The sequence below is a fragment of the Tachypleus tridentatus genome, chromosome 3, assembly GCF_004210375.1.
Source record: "Tachypleus tridentatus isolate NWPU-2018 chromosome 3, ASM421037v1, whole genome shotgun sequence".
NCBI lineage: Eukaryota > Metazoa > Arthropoda > Merostomata > Xiphosura > Limulidae > Tachypleus > Tachypleus tridentatus.
In genome coordinates, this window is record NC_134827.1 from 73,916,890 (window position 1) to 73,940,541 (window position 23,652).

Below are 23,652 nucleotides of genomic sequence, written 5' to 3' on the forward strand. Positions count from 1 at the left end.
TATGCTGTAGCGTAAGAATAATATATATGAGTATACCCTCTAGTCTGGCGGAAAATATATATCAGTATATGTCCTAATATGATGCGTGAGGATAATATATTTTTCTCTTCTAGAGATTATTATTAGTAGTAGTATGTCTTTCATTGTGAGGATAATTTATACACATATATATCTTAATGTGTGTATATTATGTCTCATTATATACACCTCATGGCTCAGAATCAGTATAAGTTTGTATTTGATATGTGGGGCTTAATACAAATTTAAGGTAGAATATAAGTATTTACTCCCGTAACTCCGTGATATTGCACTAAATACAACGTCATGAATGGATATCAAAGAGTTTTTCGAATGACATTTAAATGTAATATCTTTTCTGTGTGCCATAACGTTAAGTAACGTTTTCATTAATATCTGATAAACAATGACTTTGTAATATTTCTTTATACAAGAGCCTCGCTTGCATAAGAATATTTGTTCGAATGATTTTTGTTGCTGTTATTAAAGGGACGCTTGGTAGACATAACGTTGACTACGAGGCTGACAGTAAGGGAGCCAGTTCTAGAGGAGTTGTTCCCAGAGCCAAAATCAAGTCTGTAAAAATGACGTTTGTTATAGTTTGTGGTGAGAATATTTTTTTTTTTTGATAGGGTTCTGAAAGTCTTATGAATAACCCTTTATCACTAGGATAAACGAATTATAGAAGTTTGAAACCAGTTTCAAAGGGTGATTGTTAGTCAATTTAGAAATTTTATTCAAATATTCATAGATTTGTTTGTTTGTTTTTTTGAATTTCGCACAAAGCTGCTCAAGGGCTATCTGAGCTAGCCGTCCCAAATTTAGCAGTGTAAGACTAGAGGGAAGGCAGCTAGTCTAGTCATCACCACCCACCGCAAACTCTTGGGCTACTCTTTTACCAACGAATAGTGGGATTAACCGTCACATTATAACGCCCCCACGGCTGAAAGGGCGAGCACGTTTGGTGCGATGGGGATGCGAACCCGCGACACTCAGATTACGAGTCGCACGCCTTAACACGCTTGGCCATGCCGGGCCTAATATTTGTAGGAAAATATTGAGGAAAACGTATTAGTTTAATTTTTTTACACTTTTCTTGCTTTTTTACACTTCTTTCTTACTTTTTTTTATGACACACACACACATATTTCTACATAGTTTATTGGAAGGTTGATTGGAAAGCATGACTTGTGTCTTCTTAAGAACACGAACTTCTTCGGATAACCCTCTGGAAGTTTTATATTTCACCGAACATTTTTGTTACAGTTAGTTAACAGTGTGTCCCCACAAAAGTTTATTCTCGAACTAATTGACTTTTACCCAAGTTTACCATTATGGGGACAGGGACATGCTAGGCTCCGATTAAGGCAGGATTTTTTTTTATAATAACATGTTTGAGTTCTGGGATCAGTTACTATGAGAAGTGATTGAAGTTTAAATAGTTTTAAAGAAAAATCGAGAATTTCCTGAGAAGGAAGAGAAAGAGTGGGTTTAATTACCCCTCTTCTTGAAGGGAGGAATGTATAGGGGAAACTTGAGGGCTCAAATAGTTCTTTGTTGTCAGTACATTATATTTAGGATTCATAATATAGCTTTCTCATTTAGAAATTCATTAGTTCCATTTCTTCACTTAATACATTTGTTCAGAAATGGTCACCGCAGTCATGTCACGATTTATTCTCTATGAATCCCTATGTAAAACTATATTGTATATACTAAGATATATTTTAACTAGAAAAGTGTATGACTTATTTATTTTCTTCAACTGTTATCCCTCCTTTGTTAAAGTGTTCCTTGGATAAGGCAGCATAAAGTTATAATAAATCACGAGTTCTACTGCTGAAACATTTAAAACAACACTATCGAAACTGACCTTCATAACTTTATGTTTGTGATTTCAATATACACTACATGGGGACACCTGACCATCAGACCAACATGTGCTTGTTGAATATCTCATTCCAAAACCATGGACATTAATATGGAGTTGGTGCTCACTTTGCTGCTATAACAGCCTCCACTCTTCTGGGAAGGCTTTTTACTAGATTTTGGAACATGGCTGCAAGGATTCGTTACTATTTAGCCACATGAGCATTAGTGAGGTCAGGCATTGATGTCCCGCGAAAAGGCCTGGCTCGCGGTCGGCGTTCCAATTCATCTCAAAGGTGTTCAATGGGGTTGAGGTCAGTGTTCTCTGCAGGCCAGTCAAGTTCTTCCACACCAACCTCGGCAACCATGTCTTTATGGGGCCATTGTCATGCTGAAACAAAAAAGGGCCTTCCCCAAACTGCTGCTACAAAGTTGAAAGCACATAATTCTCTAGAATCTCATTAATATTTTCCTTCACTGGAACTAAAGAGGCTAGCACAAACTATGAAAAACAGCCGCGGACCATTATTCTTCATCGACAAAACTTTACAGTTGGCACTATGCATTCAGGCAGGTAGCGTTCTCCTGGCATTTGCCAAACCCAGATTCGTTCATCAGACTGCCAAATAGTGAAGCGTGATTCATCACTTCAGAGAACACGTTTCCACTGCTCCACAGTCCAATGACTGTGTGCTTTCCACCACACCAGATGACACTTGGCATTACACACAATGATCTTAGGCTTGTGTGCGGTTGCTCGGCCATAGAAATACATTTCAATAAATTTCCCGACGAACAGTTTTTTTTCCTGACGTGGCTTCCATAGGCAGTTTGGAACTCGATTGCGAGTGTTGCAACTATGGACAGACGATTTTTACGCTCCATGCACTTCAGCAATTAGCGGTCCCGTTCTGTGAGCTTGTGTGGCCTATAGTTTCGAGGATGAGCTGTTGTTGCTCCTAGACGATTCCAATTCATAATAACATCACTTACAGTTGACCGGGGCAGCTCTAGCAGGAAAGAAATTTGACAAACTGACTTATTAGAAAGGTAGAATTCTATAGCAGTGCCTTGTTGAAAGTCACTGAAATTTTCAGAATGATCCTTTATAATGCTAATGTTTGTCTGTAGAGAATGCATGGTTGTATGCTTGATGTATGTTCCTGTTAGCAAAAGGTGTGGCTGAAATAGGCGAACCCACTAATAAGAAACGATGCCTACATACTTTTGGCCATGAAGTGTATTTTCTTACTTCCACATACCTCATTGGCCAAACACTGCTGTTTAAACAATTTCCTGGTGTTTTTTCCACTGTTACTGATTTTAAACAACAAAAAACACGACAAATTAATTTACTTCTTTGGTATATTTTATTATTATATCGAACCCAGTTCTAGAGCTTAGATTTTTACAGAAAGAACTTCAACCATTGGGTCTTTCTTATGTTTAAACATACGAGAGCCCCGGTGTTTGAACCTACGTCTAGAGGTTAGCTTTCTACGGGAAGAGCTTCAACCGCTGGGTCTTTCATATGTTTGAAACCACTGCAACAGGTTAGATTTTTACAGAAATAACTTTAACCACTAGGTCTTTCTTACGTTTGAACCCGTTTCTAGAGGTTAGATTTTTATAGAAAGAAATTCAAACACTCTATCTTTTTAATGTTTGAACCTAATTTTAGAGGTTGTATTTTTATAAAAAGAACTTCACCCACCAGGTCTTTCTTATGGTCGAACTCACTTCTAGAGGTTTGATTTTTACAGAAACAACTTCAACCACTGGGTCTTTCTTATGTTTGAACCCACTTCTTGAAATTAGATTTTTATAGAAAGATCTTCATCAACCACTAGGTCTTTCTTACGTTTGAACCCGTTTCTAGAGGTTAGATTTTTATAGAAAGAAATTCAAACACTCTATCTTTTTAATGTTTGAACCTAATTCTAGAGGTTGTATTTTTATAAAAAGAACTTCACCCACCAGGTCTTTTTTATGGTCGAACTCACTTCTAGAGGTTTGATTTTTACAGAAACAACTTCAACCACTGGGTCTTTCTTATGTTTGAACCCACTTCTTGAAATTAGATTTTTATAGAAAGATCTTCATCAACCACTGGGTCTTTCTTATGTTTGAATTCTCTGCTATAGGTTAGATTTTTACAGAAAAAAACTTCAACAAATAAGAGTTTCTTACGTTTGAAACCACTTCGTAAGGTTAAATATTTACAGAAATAACTTCAACCACTGGATCTTTCTTATGTTGAACCCACTTTTAGAGGTAAAATTTTTACAAAAAGAATTTCAACCTCTGGGTCTTTCTTATGTTTGAACCCACATCTAGAGGCGAGATTTTTACAGGAAGAACTTTAACCACTTTGTCTTTTTTATGTTTGAACTCACTGCTAGAGAGTAGAATTTTACATAAAGAAATTCAACCATTGGGACTTTCTTATATCTGAACCCACTTTTAGAGCTTGGTGTTTACAAAAACAACTTCAACAACTGGGTCTTTTTTATGTTTGAACCCATTCTAGAGGTTAGATTTTTATAGAGAAATATTCAACTACAGGGTCTTTCTTATGTTTAAACCCACTGCTGGAGGTTATATTTTTTACAAAAAGAACTTCGACCTCTGAGTCTTTTATATGTTTGAAACCACTGCCATTGGTTAGATTTTAACAGAAAAAACTTCAACAACTGAGTCTTTTTTGTGTTTGAACCTAATTCTAAAAGTTATATTATTTTAGAAAAACTTCAACTACCACGTCTTTCTTAAGTTTGAACCCATTTCTAGAAGTTTGATTTTTACCTAAACAATTTTAACCACTGGGTCTTTCTTGTGTTTAAACCCACTTCTTGAAATTAGATTTTTATAGAAAAATTGTCAACCACTGAGTCTTTTTTACATTTAAATTCACTACTAGAGGTTAGAATTTTACAAAATAACTTCAAACTCTGGTTCTTTCTTATGTTTGAACCCACTTCTAATGGTTATATTTTTATACAAAGAACCACTGCGTCTTTCTTATGTTTGAACCACTTCTAGTGGTTAGATTTTTACAGAATGAACTTCAACATTTGGGTCTTTCTTATGTTGGAGCCTATTTCTATAGGTACGATTTTTATAGAAAGAACTTTAACCACTGGGTCTTTCTTATATTTGCACCAACTTTCAGACGTTAGATTTTGACTGAAAGAACTTAAACCACTGTGTTTTCTTATGTCTGACACCATTTCTGGAGGATAAATTTTTTGTATAAGGTGCTTCCACCACTGGTGTTTTCTTATGTGTGAACCCACTTTTAGAAGCTGTAGTTTTACTTAAAGAACTTCAAGCAGTGGTTATTTCATATGTTTGAAAACTGCTTGAGGTTAGATTTTTACATAAAGAACTTCAATCACTAGTTCTTTCTTATGTTTGAACCCAATTCTAGAGGTTAGGATTTTACAGAAACAACTTTAACAAACGGGTCTTTCTTATGTTTGAACCCACTTATATAAATTAAATTTTTACAGAAAGAACTTCAAACTGTGGTTCTTTATAATGTGTGAAACCACTTCTAGTGGTTATATTTTTATACAAAGATCTCGAACCACTGCGTCTTTCTTATGTTTGAACTTACTTCTAGTGGATAGATTTTTACAAAAAAAACTTCAACCTTTGGGTCTTTCTTATGTTGGAACCTACTTGTATAAGTAAGATTTTTATAGAAAGAACTTTAACCACTGGGTCGTTTTTGTGTTTGAACCCACTTCTAGAGGTTAGAGTTTTATAGAAAGAATTTCAACCATCAGATCTTTCTTATGCTTGAACCCACTTCTAAATGTTTAGTTTTTACACAAAGAACTTCAACCACTGGGTCTTTCTTATGTTTTGACCCACATCTGGAGGCTAGATTTTTAAAGAAAGAACCTGAACCACTTGGTCTTTATTATGTTTGAACCACTTCTAGAGTTTAGATATTTACAGAAATAACTTTGACCACCGGGTCTTTTTTATTTTGAACTCATTTCTTGAAATTAGATTTTTATAGAAAGATCTTCAACAACTAAGTGTTTCTTGTGTTTGAATTCTGTGATAAAGCTAAGAATATTACAGATAGAAATTCAACCACTAGGTCTTTCTTATATTTGAACCCACTTCTAGAGGTTCGATTTTTACAAAAAGAACTTCAACCGCAAGGTCTTTCATGTCTTTCGAACGACTGCAATAGGTTAGACTTTTTGTGAAAGAATTTCAATCACTGTATCTTTCTTATGTTTGAACCCTCTTTTATAGGATAGATTTTTATAGAAAGAACTTCCACCACTAGTTCTTTTTTATGTTTGAACCTACTTCTAGAGGTTAGATTTTACAGAAAACCTTCAACCACTTGGTCTTTCTTATGTTTCAACCCTCATCTAAAGTTTATATTTCTACAGGAATAACTTCAACCGCTAGTCGTTCATATGTTTCAAACGACTGCAAGACGATAAATTGTTTCAGACAGAACTTCAACCACTAGGTCTTTCTTATGTTTGAACCCACTTCTAAGAGGTTACATTTTTATAGAAAAAATCTTGAACCACCGGATCTTTCTTATTTTTCAACCCACTTTTAGATATCAGATTTTTATAGCAAGAACGTCAAACACTGGTTCGTTCTTATGTTTGTGCCCACATCTAGAGATTATATTTTTATAGAAAGATCTTTAATTACTGGGTCTTTCTGATATTTGAAACGACTTCTAGAGCTTTGATTTTTACAGTAACAACTTCAAGCACTAGGTCATTCTTATGTTTGGACCAAATTCTAAAGGTTAGAATTTTACAGAAAGAACTTCAACCACTGTGTCTTTCTTATGTTTGACATAGAGGATAGATTTTGGTATAAAGTGCTGCAACCACTGGGTTTTCTTATGTTTGAACCCACTTTTAAAAGTTAAATATCTACTTAAAAAACTTCAAGCAGTGGGTATTTCATATGTTTCAAACCACTGCTTGAAGTTAGACTTTTACATAAAGAACTTCAATCACTAGGTCTTTCTTATGTTTGAACCCACTTCTATTGGTTAAGTGCTTATAGAAACAACTTCAAGCTTTGGGTCTTTCTTATGGTCTAACTTACTTCTTGAAATTAGATTTTTATAGAAAGATCTTCAACCATTATGTGTTTTTTATATGTTTGAACCCACTCCTAGAGGTTAAATTTTTAAAGACAGAATTGCAAGCACTGAGCATTTCTTATGTTGGATCCCACTCTTAGAGGTTAGATTTTTACAGAAAGAACTTCAACCACTGGGTCTTTCATATGTTTGAAACCACTGCTATGAGTTAGAATTTTACAGAAAGAACTTCAACCACTAGGTCTTTCTTATGTTTCAACCTACTTCTAGAGGTTAGATATTTACAGAAACAACTTCAACCACTTGCCTTTGTTATCTTTTAACTCAATTCTTGAAATTAAATTTTTATAGAAAGATCTACAACCACTGGGTTTATCTTGTGTTTGAACCCTGTGATAAAGGCTAGAATTTTACAGATAGAACTTCAACCGCTGGGTCTTTTAAACCCGTTTCTAGTGTTTATATGTTTATAGAGAAATATTCAACAACTGTTGTTTCTTATGTTTGAACCTACTGCTGTAGGTTAGATTTTTTCAGAAAGAACTTCAACCACTAGATCTTTCTTATGTCTGAACCCACTTCTAGAGGTTAGATTTCTACAGGAAGAACTTCAACCACTGGGTCTTTCATATGTTTCAAACGACTGTAAGAAGGTAGATTTTTATACAAAGAACTTCAACCACTGGATCTTTTTTATGTTTCAACCTAAATCTAGAGGTTATATTTTTATAGACAAAACTTCAACCATTAGAGTTTTCTTACGTTTGAACCCACTTCTGGAGGTTAGGTTTTTACAGAAACAACTTCATCCAGCACTTCTTTCTTACGTTTGAACCCACTTCTAGAAATTAGATTTTTATAGAATGATCTTCAAACACTGATTCTTTCTTATTTTTAAACCCGCTTCTTGAGGTTAGATTTTTATAGAAAGAACTTCAACCATTGGGTCTTTCTTATGTTTGAACCCACTTCTATAGGTTAGAGTTTTATAGAAAGAACTTCAGCTACTGGGTCTTTCTTATGTTTGAACCTACTTCTGTTGGTAAGAATTTTATTGAAAGAATTTCAACCACTGGGTGTTTCTTATGTTTGAACCCACTGCTAGAGGCTAGATTTTTACAGAAACAACTTCAAACACTGATTCTTTCTTATGTTTGAACCGATTTCTTAAGGTTATATTTTTACAGAATGAGCATCAACCACTCGGTCTTTCTTGTGTTTGAACCCACTTTTATAGGTTATATTTTTTAGAAAAAACTTCAACCACTCTGCTTTCTTATGTTTGATTCCACTTCTTTAAGTTTAATTATTACCAAAGGAACTTCAACAACTGGATCTTTCTTACGTTTGTACCTACTTCTTGAAGTTAGAGTAATACAGAAGGAACTTCAAACACTGGGGTTTCTTATGTGAACACAATTCTTGAGGTTAGATTTTTAGAGAAGGAATCTTAAGTTCTGTCAAGACAATATTGAAACCCTGTTGATTTATTTGATGCTAACAATGAATCTTAAAGTATTTGGTAATGAAACTATATTGGATTTATTTCTTGTCAACAACGAATTTTAAAGTGTCTTTGTTGCAGGAAAGTAACCACTTTATTTTACAAATTAGATTAAAAATCTTAGTTTTTGATAAACTATGATACGATGATTATGTAATGAGAATTTATAAAAGCTTAATAGTGCACGTTCAGTATCTTTTATTACTTATATTTAAAAAAAATGTTTTGTCGCAATTTGTGGACATGAACAAATGACAATATTTGGCAAGACAGCACGGAACAATTGCACCGACAGATATAACAGAGGGGTATATAGGTACATAAACGGAGCGGCTTATGAATAAAGTGCCCAACAGTGTTAAGCACTCATTATTGATTTCAGTGTTCATCTTATGTTGGAGTCCGTACTTTATCTACGACCTTCTTCAGGTTTTTGGATACTTTTCTCTTAACCAAACTAACATTGCAATCTCAACATTTATTCAAAGTTTGGCTCCACTAAACAGTGCTGCTAACCCCTTTATTTATTGTATTTTCTCTACTTGTCTGTGCCATACTTTAAGGCAAGTGAAAAGGAACGTAATTATTGTAAGCTATATCTGTCTTCTTATATTTTCTTATGTTTGTTTCGGAATTTCGCACAAAGCTACTCGAGGGCTATCTGTGCTAGCCGTCCCTAATTTAGCAGTGTAAGACTAGAGGGAAGACAGCTAGTCATCACCACCCACCGCCAACTCTTGGGCTACTCTTTTACCAACGAAAAGTTGGATTGACCGTCACATTATAACGCCCCCAAGGCTGGAAGGGCGAGCATGTTTGGCGCGACTCGGGCGCGATATTTGTATTTTAATTTTAAAAAGAACTATTATGTTCAATATTTCTAAAATTCTCATTTATAAAAATTATACTTAAGATACCCAAAAGTCTTCTCAGTTTCTAAAATTATTTATAAAAACACTTTATTATATTTTGAAGATTACTTGATTAACACGTTGATTCTTTCTCTAAAACACACACAAAAATGCATGTGGCTTAATTTGTTCCAAACTTGATGAGCAAATGTGTTTCTTCGTCATGTGCTTTGTTTTTAAAACAGCCATAGCATTTCATTTTGTTTTCGAGTTTGTTTTTGTTTTCTTTAAAGTGCACGCTTTTAACTAATACCTCCACCTCTTGACCGATTTGAGATCTAATTACAATCACGGCTTCTGCGAATTCCTCCATGTTTTTTTCTATATATTGTGCGTGTGTTATTTTTGTTTTTATTATGTAGAAATGTTAGTGGTAATTTCGTTCTGATTTTAAAAGTTACTAAACATTTCCCACTGTTATTTTTTTAAAAGTACTGATTTCAACTTTTCTAAATTATCTTAGTAACTTTTCTTGCTGTCGATGGTTTTCTCACCCTTCTCATCTATACCGTTCAAAATCGAAGCGCCCTCTACGGTCTGATACAGTCAGTCGAACTTCACGTTGCACAACAAGTGAAACACTTCTGAGGGTATCAAGGTTTTCGACTACCCGCCAGGTGTCTCTGACAGCACAGCCCTCTGTCTCATTGTATATGAAAGATGTTTCCAAGACAACTAACAACGACGAAAGGTGTGAAACAATCTCAGAAGACTTCATAAACGCTATTGAGATAACACATCATGCGTGTACATTTTAAAACCGAGCAGAAATATAATATAACCTTTGTCATTTGAAAAAAAAAGAAAAAGAAGACAACGATGTGGTCCAGTTAAAAACAAGTGTTCAATACAAAAGTTTTACGAAATTGAATTACATGGCATTAAATAACTAATATTTTGATTGGTTGACGCAAGGACTTCTGGTCCAAGAGTTATTGTGAATGACATTTAGTTGAGTGAGAGGAACGTTTTGTAAGAACAATGTTCTTACTATTAATTTTGTGAATATCGAAAATATTGATGTTTGTTCAGATCGTTGCTAAAACAAAATGTTTGTTCGACACTTGTATCTAATACAGAATTTTCCAATCTTTTGTCATCCACGTCTTCTCCTTAATAAATATGGTTTCTTGCGTGCCCTTGTTTTCTCTCTCTCTTTTTATGAGTGAAAGAATGAGTAAAAAACGAGATATAATACACAGATATGCATTAAGATACCAATAATTGCTATTAATTTCATTAATATATATATATGTCAAAACACGTGGTTTCAAATTACTGTTCTGTTATATATACCTCGATCATTCACATCTCACATTTTGACAAACGGTGATCTAACCAATAAAAAAGAAAACGTATGTAGTTATTCTTATTTCTGTTATTATGATTCAGAATTTCTCCCGTCATGTATCTTTAATAACTATCTTAGTTAGGTTTCATTTGCTGTGTAAATTGGTCCTCATTTAATGGCTGCTGACATCAATATATTTTGGTCAGTTAACACAGGAGTTAGAATTTTACGTCACTACGACCTGCAACTGCATTAGTTTAATGATTATTTATCGGATAATTGTCATAATTATATGTTTGGTGTCGAAATGAGTAAATACGAATAAATATATGATGTCAGTAAATAAAAGTGAATCTATAATCGAAAACAGTGGTTTGTAGACAAGATAATCAACATATATAAAACATCGTTCTTGTAGTTAAAAACTGATTATTAAAACTGTGTGTGAAAACAATGAGTGAAAATTCATATCACGGTTATTATGAAACAATATGTGATGTTTTATAATTGTAGCCAAGGTTATTAAGCAACAATGTGGATTGTCTAAAAATCTGTGTCAAGGTTATTCGAATATCATGTTACAGCATATGGAAACTGTGTGAAAACTGGTGTAGTAATTATTGTAAAGATGCTTAGTTGATCGTGCTGCATTATCCAGAAGAGGGCGAAAAAACTTAGGAAACAATATCCAGGGTCAAGATGGTTAGGAAACAAGTTATAGTCAATCATTGGTTGTTATTCTAATTTATATAAATTTTGAATAAGTTCTTTCTTCAGTAATTGGTTGTTATTCTAACCATGTATTTCGTGTAAACCTGGAACAATTTCTTCTTACAGTTATTGATTGTTATTCTAACTGGTATAAATTTTGAATAATTTCTTTTTTCAGCCATTGGTTGTTATTCTAACTGGTATATATTTTGAATAATTCTTCCTTCAGTTATTGGTTGTTATTCTAACCACGTATTTCATGTAAACCTGGAATAATTTCTTTTTTCAGCAAAATCCAAGTGTTTTCCTGTCCTTTGACCTTACGTGATTATATATTGTTCAATCACACAATAACAGTTTCTCTATAAAACAATTCTAGTCAATTTGTACTTTAAAACGAACCACACTTTATCCACCAGCGTTAGGTGCGAATCTGTTGTTGATATATACCCTTATTTGGGACAATCATTAACCTTGTTTTTTATATTTTTTACGTGTTATATATGTTTAAAAAACATAATATTTAGCGCGAAAACTTACAGAGCAAAACAACAATAAACAAATATTTATCACAGCATAGTAGGATTTAGACAATTTACACTATTTGAAGGTAGATTATAACATAGAGTTTTGTATAATTTAGACAGTTTTCACTGTTTGAAGGAAGATTATGATTTTATAAATATTGTAAAAGCTATGAGTTCGCATTTAGTTATAAACTATCTGTTAACAAAACTAAATTCTTGTGAACATTTTTAGAAAGAACACCGTAGATCGATAAATGATTGTAAAACGGATTCAGTATGTTATGAGCTATAAAGTTGATATGTGTTACTTGTTCTAAGTTAACATAAAAGTTTATTTTGTATTTGTTTATTGAAATCAAGTAAGGAAATACGAAGAGTGCGTTGTTACTTAAAGCGACCAACAGCGTTTTGTGCATACGATCGATTTTAGAATATATATAGCTAGATTAAAAGCATGTAGCGGTTATTTCTACAGCTCTCAAGAACCTAGTGAGAAAACTCAGAACTAATTACCTGAACTGATTGATAATTAGGAATTACAATTGTATGAAAGACCGGTTAGTCTTTTATGAGGTGAAATGTCAAATCTACTAGAATATTTATCGTTATAGTGAAAGAAGTTTATTATAAAAAAAAGTTAACGTTTATTCGAGATGTTTCTTTAAGCTAATCCGTCAAGTACCACCAGTTGCTTTGTAGCCTAGAATTAGTCTCAAACTATTAACTAAAATATGAGTCCTGTATACTTTCCAAGTGTATATTTAACAATTTGTTTCAATAAATAAATCATAGTAATAAAAGAAAAATATAAAACTTGAAAATCTCGTTTTGACTTGAAGAGGTGCTATACCTTTGTATTTATCGTGTACATTACCGTACGGTAATTAATAGTAACACCTGAAGAATGGTAATTATAGCACTTAGAGGATGGTAACTATCCCACATAGAAGATGGTAATTAAGTCCCATTTAAAGGAAGAGGGCTAAGCTTCAGCTAGAGGATAGAGATATAAAATAGAATAGTTTCACATTGGCGCTTGCTAGATACAGACAGTCCAATAAAAATTTTTCCGGTTGTATTTTACATGGAATGTTACATACTGGAATTTTGTTTTTAAATCACCATAAAATAGAGAGAAAAATGTATTTGAGGACAAACATTTAAACAAATTGACTTTCATAAAAGTAAAACAAATTTTTTTTTTATAATATTTGTTTTCATCAAGAGACAACTAAATGAATATTCACTGTAGTGTAAATGAGTTTACAGCCCCATGCGGTGTTTTTCACGCGTGATGGGTGAGATGTAAAAAATAAATAAAAAATAATGTCGCAGATCATAGACATTTATTAACATATATTTGTGAATTTAAAATGCCCTGTTACCGCCTGATTAGTTTTGGTACATAAAAAATGAATATAATAAAAACAACCAATAAACGTATTTTCCATACTGAGCAACAGAATATGAAACAATTTAAAATAATTTGAATGTGTTTAATTACGTCCTAAATTTTTTATATAAAACTTCTTTCCTGTACAAGAATCTTCACGATGCAGAGAATGGTGAGAACGTTTCTTCTGTACAGAGAAAGGTAAAATGTATAAGTTAAGAACGTTTCTTCTACGTGGGGAAAGGTGAGCATGTATAAGTTAAGAACGTTTCTTCTATACAGAGAAAGGTGAGAATGTTTCGTCTACATAGAAGATGAGATCGTTTCGCCTAGATAGAGAGAGTGTGTTCGAAACTAGAATCGTAAAATATCGCATTGAGTTAAGAACAACATTTCATCATATCGCAGTTTTACGTCATTCCCAGATTTGAGATCCAACAAGAATAATTTTAAAGCTTTAACTTAAAGTACAAAAAAAAATCTTCTGTATCAAAAAGCAGTTTAACAAGGACGTGAACCACAGAAAACAACAAATAACGCGAACCAGTCCTATCACCGTGTCATATTTTTACGGTTTCATGAGCAATCAGAAATGGAATTTCTTCTCCTACGGCATCAATTTTATTTTCTATTATTTTGCCCGAATTTAACCCAAAACTACACGGGAACTATCTGCGCTAACCGTTCTTAATTTACCAAAAATAGACTAGACGAAAGGCAGCTAGTCACCACCACCTACGCCTCCTGTTGGGCTACTCTTTTAATGATGATTAGGGGCATTGGACGGTACAATGTTACACCTGCACGACTGAAAGGGTGGGCGTGGTCGGTTTATCGTATCGAGTGTAACTTCTGAACTTGCTGAACTTTGTATGTAGTTCACCAAGTTAATTTGGTTCACAGTAAACAGATGGAATCTAATGAATGACCATATACATATACTGTATATGTCGTATATCGACCAGTTTGACGATCGCTGGTATGGAAAGAAATGACTAGTTAGAACATATATTACGTGGCTGACAATACCTGTAGTTGTAATCTATATTACATGACTGACCATACCTGTAGTTAGAATCTATATTATGTGAAAGACCCTACCTGTATTAGAATCTATATTATGTAACTGTCCTACCTTTAATTACAATCTATATTATATGACTGTCCTATCTTTAGTTAGAATCCATATTATGCATTGAGCAGAGCACAGATAGCCCACTGTGTGCTATACATCAAAATCAACTAACCCTATATTTAGTGGCTTGTTTTATCTTTTCGTTGATTGTTGTATCATCTGAATTTTATTTTTGCTTTACTTTGGTTTTGTGTGTTCGTTATTAACCTGCCTGTTAACTTTAGTTTCATAAATTAAAATTGTTCTTTATTATTAGCGAATTAATTTCTTTCGTTGTTTAAATTTTTCAAAAACAAAATTTATTTATTTTTTAGATTTGGTTTTGTAGGTTTAATTTTATATCACTCTCTGCTCATTTAGAGGTTTAAAAAATGTTTTGGAGCAAATAAAGTTTTACCTCAAGGAGGCCGTTCACTTGAATATGTCAGACAATATTTTCTTATTTTTATACATAAATGTGCTTTTCTATTTATCTGAATTTCTTAATGCGCATGAGTTTTAATATTTTCTAGTCATATTTATACAGAGAATGTTCTATAACACATTTAAGATAAAAAAGCGCCATGGCCGGAAACAACATAATGAATGATAACTGCTAATATATTTACTGCACTTAATAAAATACATTTAGTTATTCGAAAACTCGGAGGGACGTTTCATCTTCTATAGATACACAAAGGTAGGAAGAGAGAGGTGTCAAAAATCTCGATTTAGTTGTACACTGTATAACAATACAATCTTTTCGTCATCTTTTAAAAAAGTTAATATATTCACTATATTCATACACATATGTTGAATCTTACATTAAAACGGTTTTAGAGTCTCACATCTTTCTCACAGTCCACCTCATCACGCTCGGTCACGATCTATATGACAACCGTTCATCCTCACAATAATCCTGCAGCATAGGCTTTATTGGAAAAGATCCTGATATACGAGGACGATGGTTTCTCAGCGCTTGTCTCAACGGTCAGATAGCACAAAAATACACAAACGACTTGACAGATATTTTTTTGTATGAAATATCATAAAAAATATTTTTATTACTCAGCTAAAATATTTCATATCATATATAATTATCTTGACTGCAGTATATTTCACCATAGGGTAATATGAATATTGGTAGCATGGTGAAGGGGCCATACAGAATAAAATAAAGAAACGTATTTTAGCCTAATATTTTAAGTTACTGTACAGCGACGTATTCTGAACGAAATCGAGAAATATCTTTTTTTATAGCGACACAGGCCATATTTGAAACTATATTCCACACAAAATATTACACTTCACGTTTTATTAGATTTAGTTTTTACAGGACATTCTTATTAAAGTACTTTACTTTAAGAGAGTTTTCCAGGATAGCTGTGTCTTTTGCTTCCGTTAAGATCAAGTTCTCTTTCTTGCGATCGAAAACTCGAATTATAATTTTACCTCTTTTTTTGAGTATAAAATATGAAAATATTTCTATTTAGAATCACCTTCAATGTCTGCAGCTTTGCGAAAGGATGTAAGGTTTCAACGTTTTGATCTATGTTAGAAATTCTAAGGTAAGGGAAAATCCAAATTTGAAAGATAATCTTTTAAAGCAAACATTTCTCTTCGTCGAAATAAACTTTTCCTTTCATCTCATCAGACGAGCATGAAGAAACAAAACCTGTTGGCAGCAAGTGATACGTTGTGATCTTTTCAGTGTTAGTTTAAATGTATTTTTTGGAAGATTGAGTGGTCTGTTTGGTGCTGAGTCTGCCGTATATGAAGTAAGGGCAAACACCCAGAACTTGATCTGAAGAAAACGTAATTTGAACTGGGTCAAAGTTCGTGCCAAATGCATCCACTCGCATGTTAAAACTAGACGTACATTTTCTAGCTCATGCCTTAACCTACACGAAATACCACATATACTCGGTTAAACTTCCAACAATATACGTCGCACGCCTGTTAAATTTGAAATATCCTCTTCTTTGTATGTTATAATAAATAACCAGTTATACTTTTTTTTAAACTTCCAACAACGTACACTAAACGCCTGTTAAATTTCAAACCGTTCTGTCTTTTGTATGTTGAACTTTAATTTACTTTGGATTCTATCTGTTATCATCAATGCCATTCCGTTTGATTTAGGCCTGGCATGGCCAAGCGCGTAAGGCGTGCGACTCGTAATCCGAGGGCCGCTGGTTCGCGCCCGCGTCGCGCTAAACATGCTCGCCCTCCCAGCCGTGGGGGTGTATAATGTGACGGTCAATCCCACTATTCGTTGGTAAAAGAGTAGCCCAAGAGTTGGCGGTGGGTGGTGATGACTAGCGGCCTTCCCTCTAGTCTTACACTGCTAAATTAGGGACGGCTAGCACAGATAGCCCTCGAGTAGCTTTGTGCGAAATTCCCAAACAAACAAACAAACCGTTTGATGTTTTCACTTGTAGCTACACTGGGTCTATCTACACACAGGTAGCGTCACCTCCTGAACTTTTTTCTGACCGAATAGCAAAATTTCACTCTTACCTTTTTTAATACATACACACACCCCGACCCCAAAATACGAGGGTATTTTTGTTGGAATAAAAAGCAAGAAATAATCCTTGATAATTCAAGTTCTGAATGTGTTAAAACTACGTCACGTCAAGCATCAGAATAGGGAAATATATCAACCACAAAGGGGGGAGGGAACGAAAATACAATACGATTTAAACGATCAGAAAATAGCAGGTAGCGATATATATAATGGTTTGGTTCTAATTACTACTTCTATGTCGTTGGTTTGCCTGATGTGAATGGAATGTCATGGATATTTCTTGCATTGTCCATTTACTTGAGGTATGTCACAAATGAGTGTGTGTGTTTTTTATAGCAAAGCCACATCGGACTATCTGCTGAGCCCACCGAGGGGAATCGAACTCCTGATTTTGCGTTCTAAATCCGTAGACATACCGCTGTACTAGCGGGGGCATGTCACAGTTGAAAGTTTATGTTATGGTAGCAATTTTTATACACGTGACATCGAGATCCTTCATGATTGTGCTCCATACTGTTGCGTAAAAGACGCAGTCACTTTTTTTCACTGAAAAAAGTGTTCATGGATCTCACTCATTAAAATAGTTTGTTTACCATGGATGGGGTAAAATTTATTATAGGGCTATTTTTAGATTTTCCTAATACCCAAAGCTTATCCATATTCCTTTGTTTCCCAGTGCTAGTGAAGTACAAATAATGTACCTGTCTTGTAAGTTCCAAATTATCGATTTCAGCACACATCTCTGATTTTACAGCATAGATATTTTGTGTCGGAAAGAGCTGATACATGCCAATCTTCCAAAGGCAATAAATAAATCGGTAGCATCACAATACATACAACAAATTAAGTGTATAGTTCACTAAATAAAAAGTTTCGAACTGATCAAAGTTCTAATATTTAGCGTAGACTGACATCTATCTAACAAATATGTCATTATGTTTTATCATCAATTCTATAAAGAAGTCCGAAACAATACATACATTTGGATTATATCAAAATACAAAATAACTCTCTTTGTGTACATGCAAACAAAGTAAACAATTACACTTAAAATCATTTATAAAGATCAGTATATTTGACATTAACATGAATATGGTAAACATTGTAATACATGTAATGTATATTTTTGAATGTGTATTGCGAAATTCCCGCATATTCACTAAACTTGTAGAAGATTCTCGAGCATAAGAGCCAACAATGTACATATGTATGTAAATACCAGTATTGTTGCCAACTGAAATTTCTAGAAACTCTCCTCTCCAACTTATAAAAGTTAACCAACACAACAAAAAAAGACAGTATATATTGTTGGTTTGCTGCGGTTGGTATACTATAAACTTCGGAAGCTATAACTGTGATAAAGGCTTATTAATCGGAAAATTAAACATATTTTACCAGGAATGTTTATAGATTTCGAACATTACGAGCCGTCCAACTTCAGGGGATCAGCTTCTGGCGTTAGTTTTAAAACGTAGACATTGTGTAGCTTCAGATGTGAAAAACTCGCGTGTGAAGAGCTAACTAGCTCCACGTTGAATGAATCGTACCGATATCAACTCAGAATTAATTCACTCTTCTGAACCCTCGATAAGACATTAAGGAAAGTCCGAATCAAATAAAAGACTCAGTATTGTTTGTAACTTTGTAAAACTTTTGTATATAAATGATTATTTGTAATAACCGTTATTGTAAATTGTATTAAGAAAGAAAATTGTGTGTAACAATTTTGTTGGCAAATATTATAAATCTGATGCAGCTTTATGTTTATTTAGCTTCTAAATGTATATTACTATTAACTCTGATTCAGGCTATGTCAAATTGTAATACGTAAAGTAATAAGTTGGAGGTTTTCCGAAATAAATTATAGTACGTCACAACGTTAAGAATTAACGTGTAGAGAGAGACTGACAATTTAACACAAAGGATGGACTTTATAGAATCATATATATTTTCGTAAAAAAAAAAAACCAAGTGCTAGATATGTATTATTGTTACAAAAAAAAAAAAGTATTTTGATTAACATATCCACAAGATTTATCCGCCAACAAGTTTTCGGAATTACAATACTAAAATACAGGACTCGATTCTACGTGATGAATTAAGTTATCCATAAAATTTAAAAGAAAAAAAGGACTTCGATCTGGCAATTAATGATAAACTTTACTTGCATGTGTAAGATTCTTGTGGTGTCAAGCTACAGTGTAGTACTAAGTATATATGTACTTAGTAATGGTACTAATAAAGTAAGTAAGTAATAAATAGAATAAGGTAATTATGTAGGCTATTAATAATAACATTGATTAATATACCACTTGCTTTTTGATTGTAACTTATATAACAAGGTTTTATTACTATTTGTATTTATCGTATTATAATTTACCTATATCACCAGCACAATTTATGTTCGAAATTTCATTTATCAGTTTTGTACACATTGTTGTTGTTTGTAGTCTTGTTTGTTGCCAACCCTGAATATAATCATGCGATCATATAAATATCAATAAAGCGTTATCTTTTGACAGAAGTTAAAATTAAAATCAGTCACAGTCGTTAAAAATATAAAATTGACCGAAAGGAAAACATTTCATAATTTTGTATTCTTTCAAGAATAAAAATTTATATCCGATATATTGTTTCGAAATACACAATAACTTTCTACAAGAATTTTGATGTTTAATGTAACAACAGTTTGGTTGTTTAACAGATTTTGTCCTGAATCAAAATGAGTATTAAACAATTTTAAGACATGTAGTTCACTCATCCTTAGTGGTTAAACTCACTATTAGGTTGTTGTTTTTTTTACGTGGATCGTTGGCTACTAAACAAAAAAGTGAAGGACACGATAAACGAGTCCTTCACATATCTTCTGTTACAATGTAAGTCAAGTAACTTTTACTATTTTACGATATACTCAGTGACTAAATAGCTACTATGCTATGCACACACATAGCGATTTAGGGTTTATTTATTGTAGATTATGATGCTGGAAGACTTGAAAATTGACGGTCATTGTTGTTCTCTGAGATTCCGGAACACTTACTAACTGAGTGTTTGTTGTTGTAGCTATGATGTTAGTAGAATCAACAATTCAGTTGTGATGTCATGAGACTGAACTGTTGATCTTTTGTTGTTGTTATTACAGGTTGTGATTCCAAAAGACTTAGCGATGAATGTTTGTTGTTCCAGGATTTGATGCCAGGAGACTTAGAAACTAAGCTATGTTGTTGTATGAGGTTGGGAAACCAGAGATTCAAGAACTGAGGATCTATTCTTGGAAGTTGTAATTCAAAGAGACTCGGTGATTAAATATTTGTTATTGTAGGTTGTGATAGCAGGAGAATCAACTGTTGAAAGCTTTATTCTACTGCAGGTTGTGCTACATGCAGATTCGCCATATGATGGTTAATTCTGGAAGGCTTATACGTCCTGATTTTACCCACATTCAGCAGCCATTTTGTCCTTAAAGTGTGCGTCAACCAGTTTTAGGTGAAAACGATAAACCGATTTAAAAAATATTTGATAAAAATATGTTGTTAACAGGTTTACAAACTTAATACAAATTATTTCTTTCTAAAATTATTACAGCCTGGAGTTTATTTTTGTTCGACTTTAATGGTGGTAAGGCCATCTATAACATATTAAAATAGTCCAACTTTCTCTAGTATCAAATTCACTTTTTGTTACGATTAACATTGGAACAGTAAAACTGTTAATTGGTTCACACTGACTTGACTGTTACATAAGACATTTCATAACAGTTAACATTTCAGTCATAAAGCCACTAGGTTCATCTGGAGGGTACTTAAAACATTTCTGTTCGATTTTTCAGGGTTTTACACTGCTAGATACAACTCTCAAACATAATTACCTACAAATAACAAAAATTAACACGAAAAACATTTGCACATAAACATTATATACATATGTGAAGAGAAAATTGGACCGTTTATTCTGGCTCTGCACTGGAAAAACAAAACCTTCAAACTTCTGAACATTTTCGTTTTAGACCAAGTTTTAACTCTTGAAGTTTCGTTTCATTCTTTTCCGTTGTGTGGCGCGTCGGAATGGTTTGTTTGTTTGTTTGTTTGTTTTGGAATTTCGTACAAAGCTACTCGAGGGCTATCTGTGCTAGCCGTCCCTAATTTAACAGTGTAAGACTAGAGGGAAGGCAGCTAGCCATCACCACCCACCGCCAACTCTTGGGCTACTCTTTTACCAACGAATGGTGGGATTGACCGTCACATTATACACCCCCACGGCTGGGAGGGCGAGCATGTTTAGCGCGACGCGGGCTCGAACCCGCAACCCTCAGATTACGAGTCGCACGCCTTACGCGCTTGGCCATGCCAGGCCGCGTCGGAATGGATGCTGCTGGATTACACTTGGGTGAAAGCGTGATCCGTAACACCGTCGTGAGAGTCTTGTTAGCGACTCCGTTATTGTGCTTTCCGAAGTTCGAGTAAAGTTGGTTTCTCTCAGATGACGCTGCATTGACGGAAAACAAAAACGTATAGTCTTCGCCAGACAGTTACAAAACTGTAACTTCCTGAAAGAAAGAAAGATACAATCACATTAAACGACGTAATGATAATAAGAGATTTGGAAGAATCTTAACATAGATAAGCAGCACCTTAATTCATATATTACAGCGAGTAGAGTAGCATGTTTAACAATAATATCTTAGTTCATGTATTACAGGGAATAATAAACGACAATTGAACTTATTTCATTTATTGCAGAAAGTTAGACAAAGCAATTTAACACTACCTCAGTTTATTTGTGTTTATAATTTTTGACGCTACATTAACGTAAGAGTTTAAAACAAAAACTTCAACGGATAAACTTTTATTTACAAAAAATGAACACGAAGACGAATAAAAAAAGAGGTAGTCGTTGTTGAGTTTAGAAAAATAAGCAACTGGAATTTACATATTTCATAACACAAGTATTCATCAAAAACATTTATTTTGTTTCGGCTGTTCCCTCAAACCATTCATTTGTTCATGGGCCCGGCATGGCCAGATGGGTTAAGGTGTTCGACTCGTAATCTGAGAGTCGCGGGTTCGAATGCCCGTAGCACCAAACATCCTCGCCCTTTCAGCCTTGGAGGTCTTATGATGTACCTGTCAATCCCATTGTTCGTTGGTAAAAGAGTATCCCAAGAGTTGGCAGTGGGTGGTGATGACTAGCTGCCTTCCTACTGCTAAATAACGGACGGCTAGCGCAGATAGCCCTCGTGTAGCTTTGCGCGAAATCCAAAAACAAAAACAAACATTTGTACATGTGACGTAGAGGGCCAAGTTTCCCGAGATATCACGTAGTCTGAGCAGAATTGGACTCGTCTTTTCTGCCAAATAAGATATTTCATGTATATATATACATAATCGTATAGAGCTTCGTTATTGAAAAGCCGTGACTAAAGTTTAATTGTGATAAAAGAAATATTAATGTTATTACTACTAGTCTGTTATCCGTGGCTCCAGCACATTAGATACGCATGTGACATATTCATGAGTCATATCTTCACCCAGAGAATAGAGAAAAATAAAGTTCCCCGAGACAAAAAACGAAGGCAAAACAGAAAAATCGTGACCCGTATTGTAAATCTAAATACAGATAAGATAAAAATATCGAGAAGTTGGGGTTTCATATCGCGTAATTAAAACTTCTTTCCAGTATCATATAAGCAAGAGGTCCATTATAGTATGATTATCAAATCAAAATATGCGAGAACATTTTTTAAATAAAAAAGGAAATAAAACTTATTTACATTTTTTTCACGTGGAAAAAATTACCATTATTCAGCCTCTACGGCTGAAAGGACGAGCATGTTTTGTGTGGCCAAGATTCGAACCCGCGACTCTCAGATTACGAGTCGAACGCCTTAACCCACCTCGCCATGCCGGCCGTAAAACTAAAGCTGATAAGAATTTTAATTTTGTGAAGTAGAAAGACAAAGCTTATTTACATTTACCTAACTATTGTTTGTTTGTTTTGAATTTCGGACAAAAATACATGAAAGCTATCTGCGCTAGCTGTCCCTAATTTAACAGTGTAAGGCAAGAGCGAAGGCATCTAGTCATCATCACCCACCGTCAACTCTTAGGTTACTTATATTATCACGTGCCCATGGCTGAAAGGGGGCGAGCATGATTGGTGTGATGGGGATTCGAACGTGCGGTCCTCATATTACGAGTCGAGCGTCCTAATTCCCTGACCATGTCGGTTAGAGAAATATCAACACAAGTGCAATTTGAAGTCACATTTTTATTGTTATTTACTTTAAGTGAGCTGAAAATATAAAGTGTATATTATTTTGTGATTATTTTAAACAAATATTTTGGTATCTTTTTGTAAACTGTATTTCAAGACGGCTGGTATGGGTATTAAAACTTTAAAAATGAAGTAAAGAACAACGTTTTGACCTTCTTAGGTCATATCTAGGTTAACAAAGCTAAGAAGGTCGAAACTTTGTTCTCTATTTTAATAAAAGTTTTAATACCCATACCAGTCGTCTTGAGAAATAAAGATACAATTTAATGGCATTGTGAAGCAATGAACAATATTCCGTTGTTACAATCAGAAATTTCCATTGATGGCTTTATCCGCCCAAATAACTACCTTATTAACCTGGCATCTTTATTATTCTACTTACCGTAGATTCCGGTAGAGGGTGGTCGTGA

At 34.0% G+C, this 23,652-nt stretch overlaps 1 protein-coding gene across 1 annotated transcript in view; it reads left to right on the forward strand.

The window, feature by feature from the left end:
- LOC143245898 (cardioacceleratory peptide receptor-like) overlaps nt 1-20,433 on the forward strand; it is a gene marked incomplete at its 5' end in the record, with an annotated part of 39,066 nt that extends 18,633 nt beyond the window's left edge. Inside the window, 3 exon segments of the mRNA XM_076492151.1 lie at nt 508-624; nt 8,875-9,055; nt 20,340-20,433. Of these exon segments, the coding sequence (XP_076348266.1) occupies nt 508-624; nt 8,875-9,055; nt 20,340-20,433 (392 nt within the window).
- Nucleotides 20,434-23,652: the final 3,219 nt, after the last annotated feature.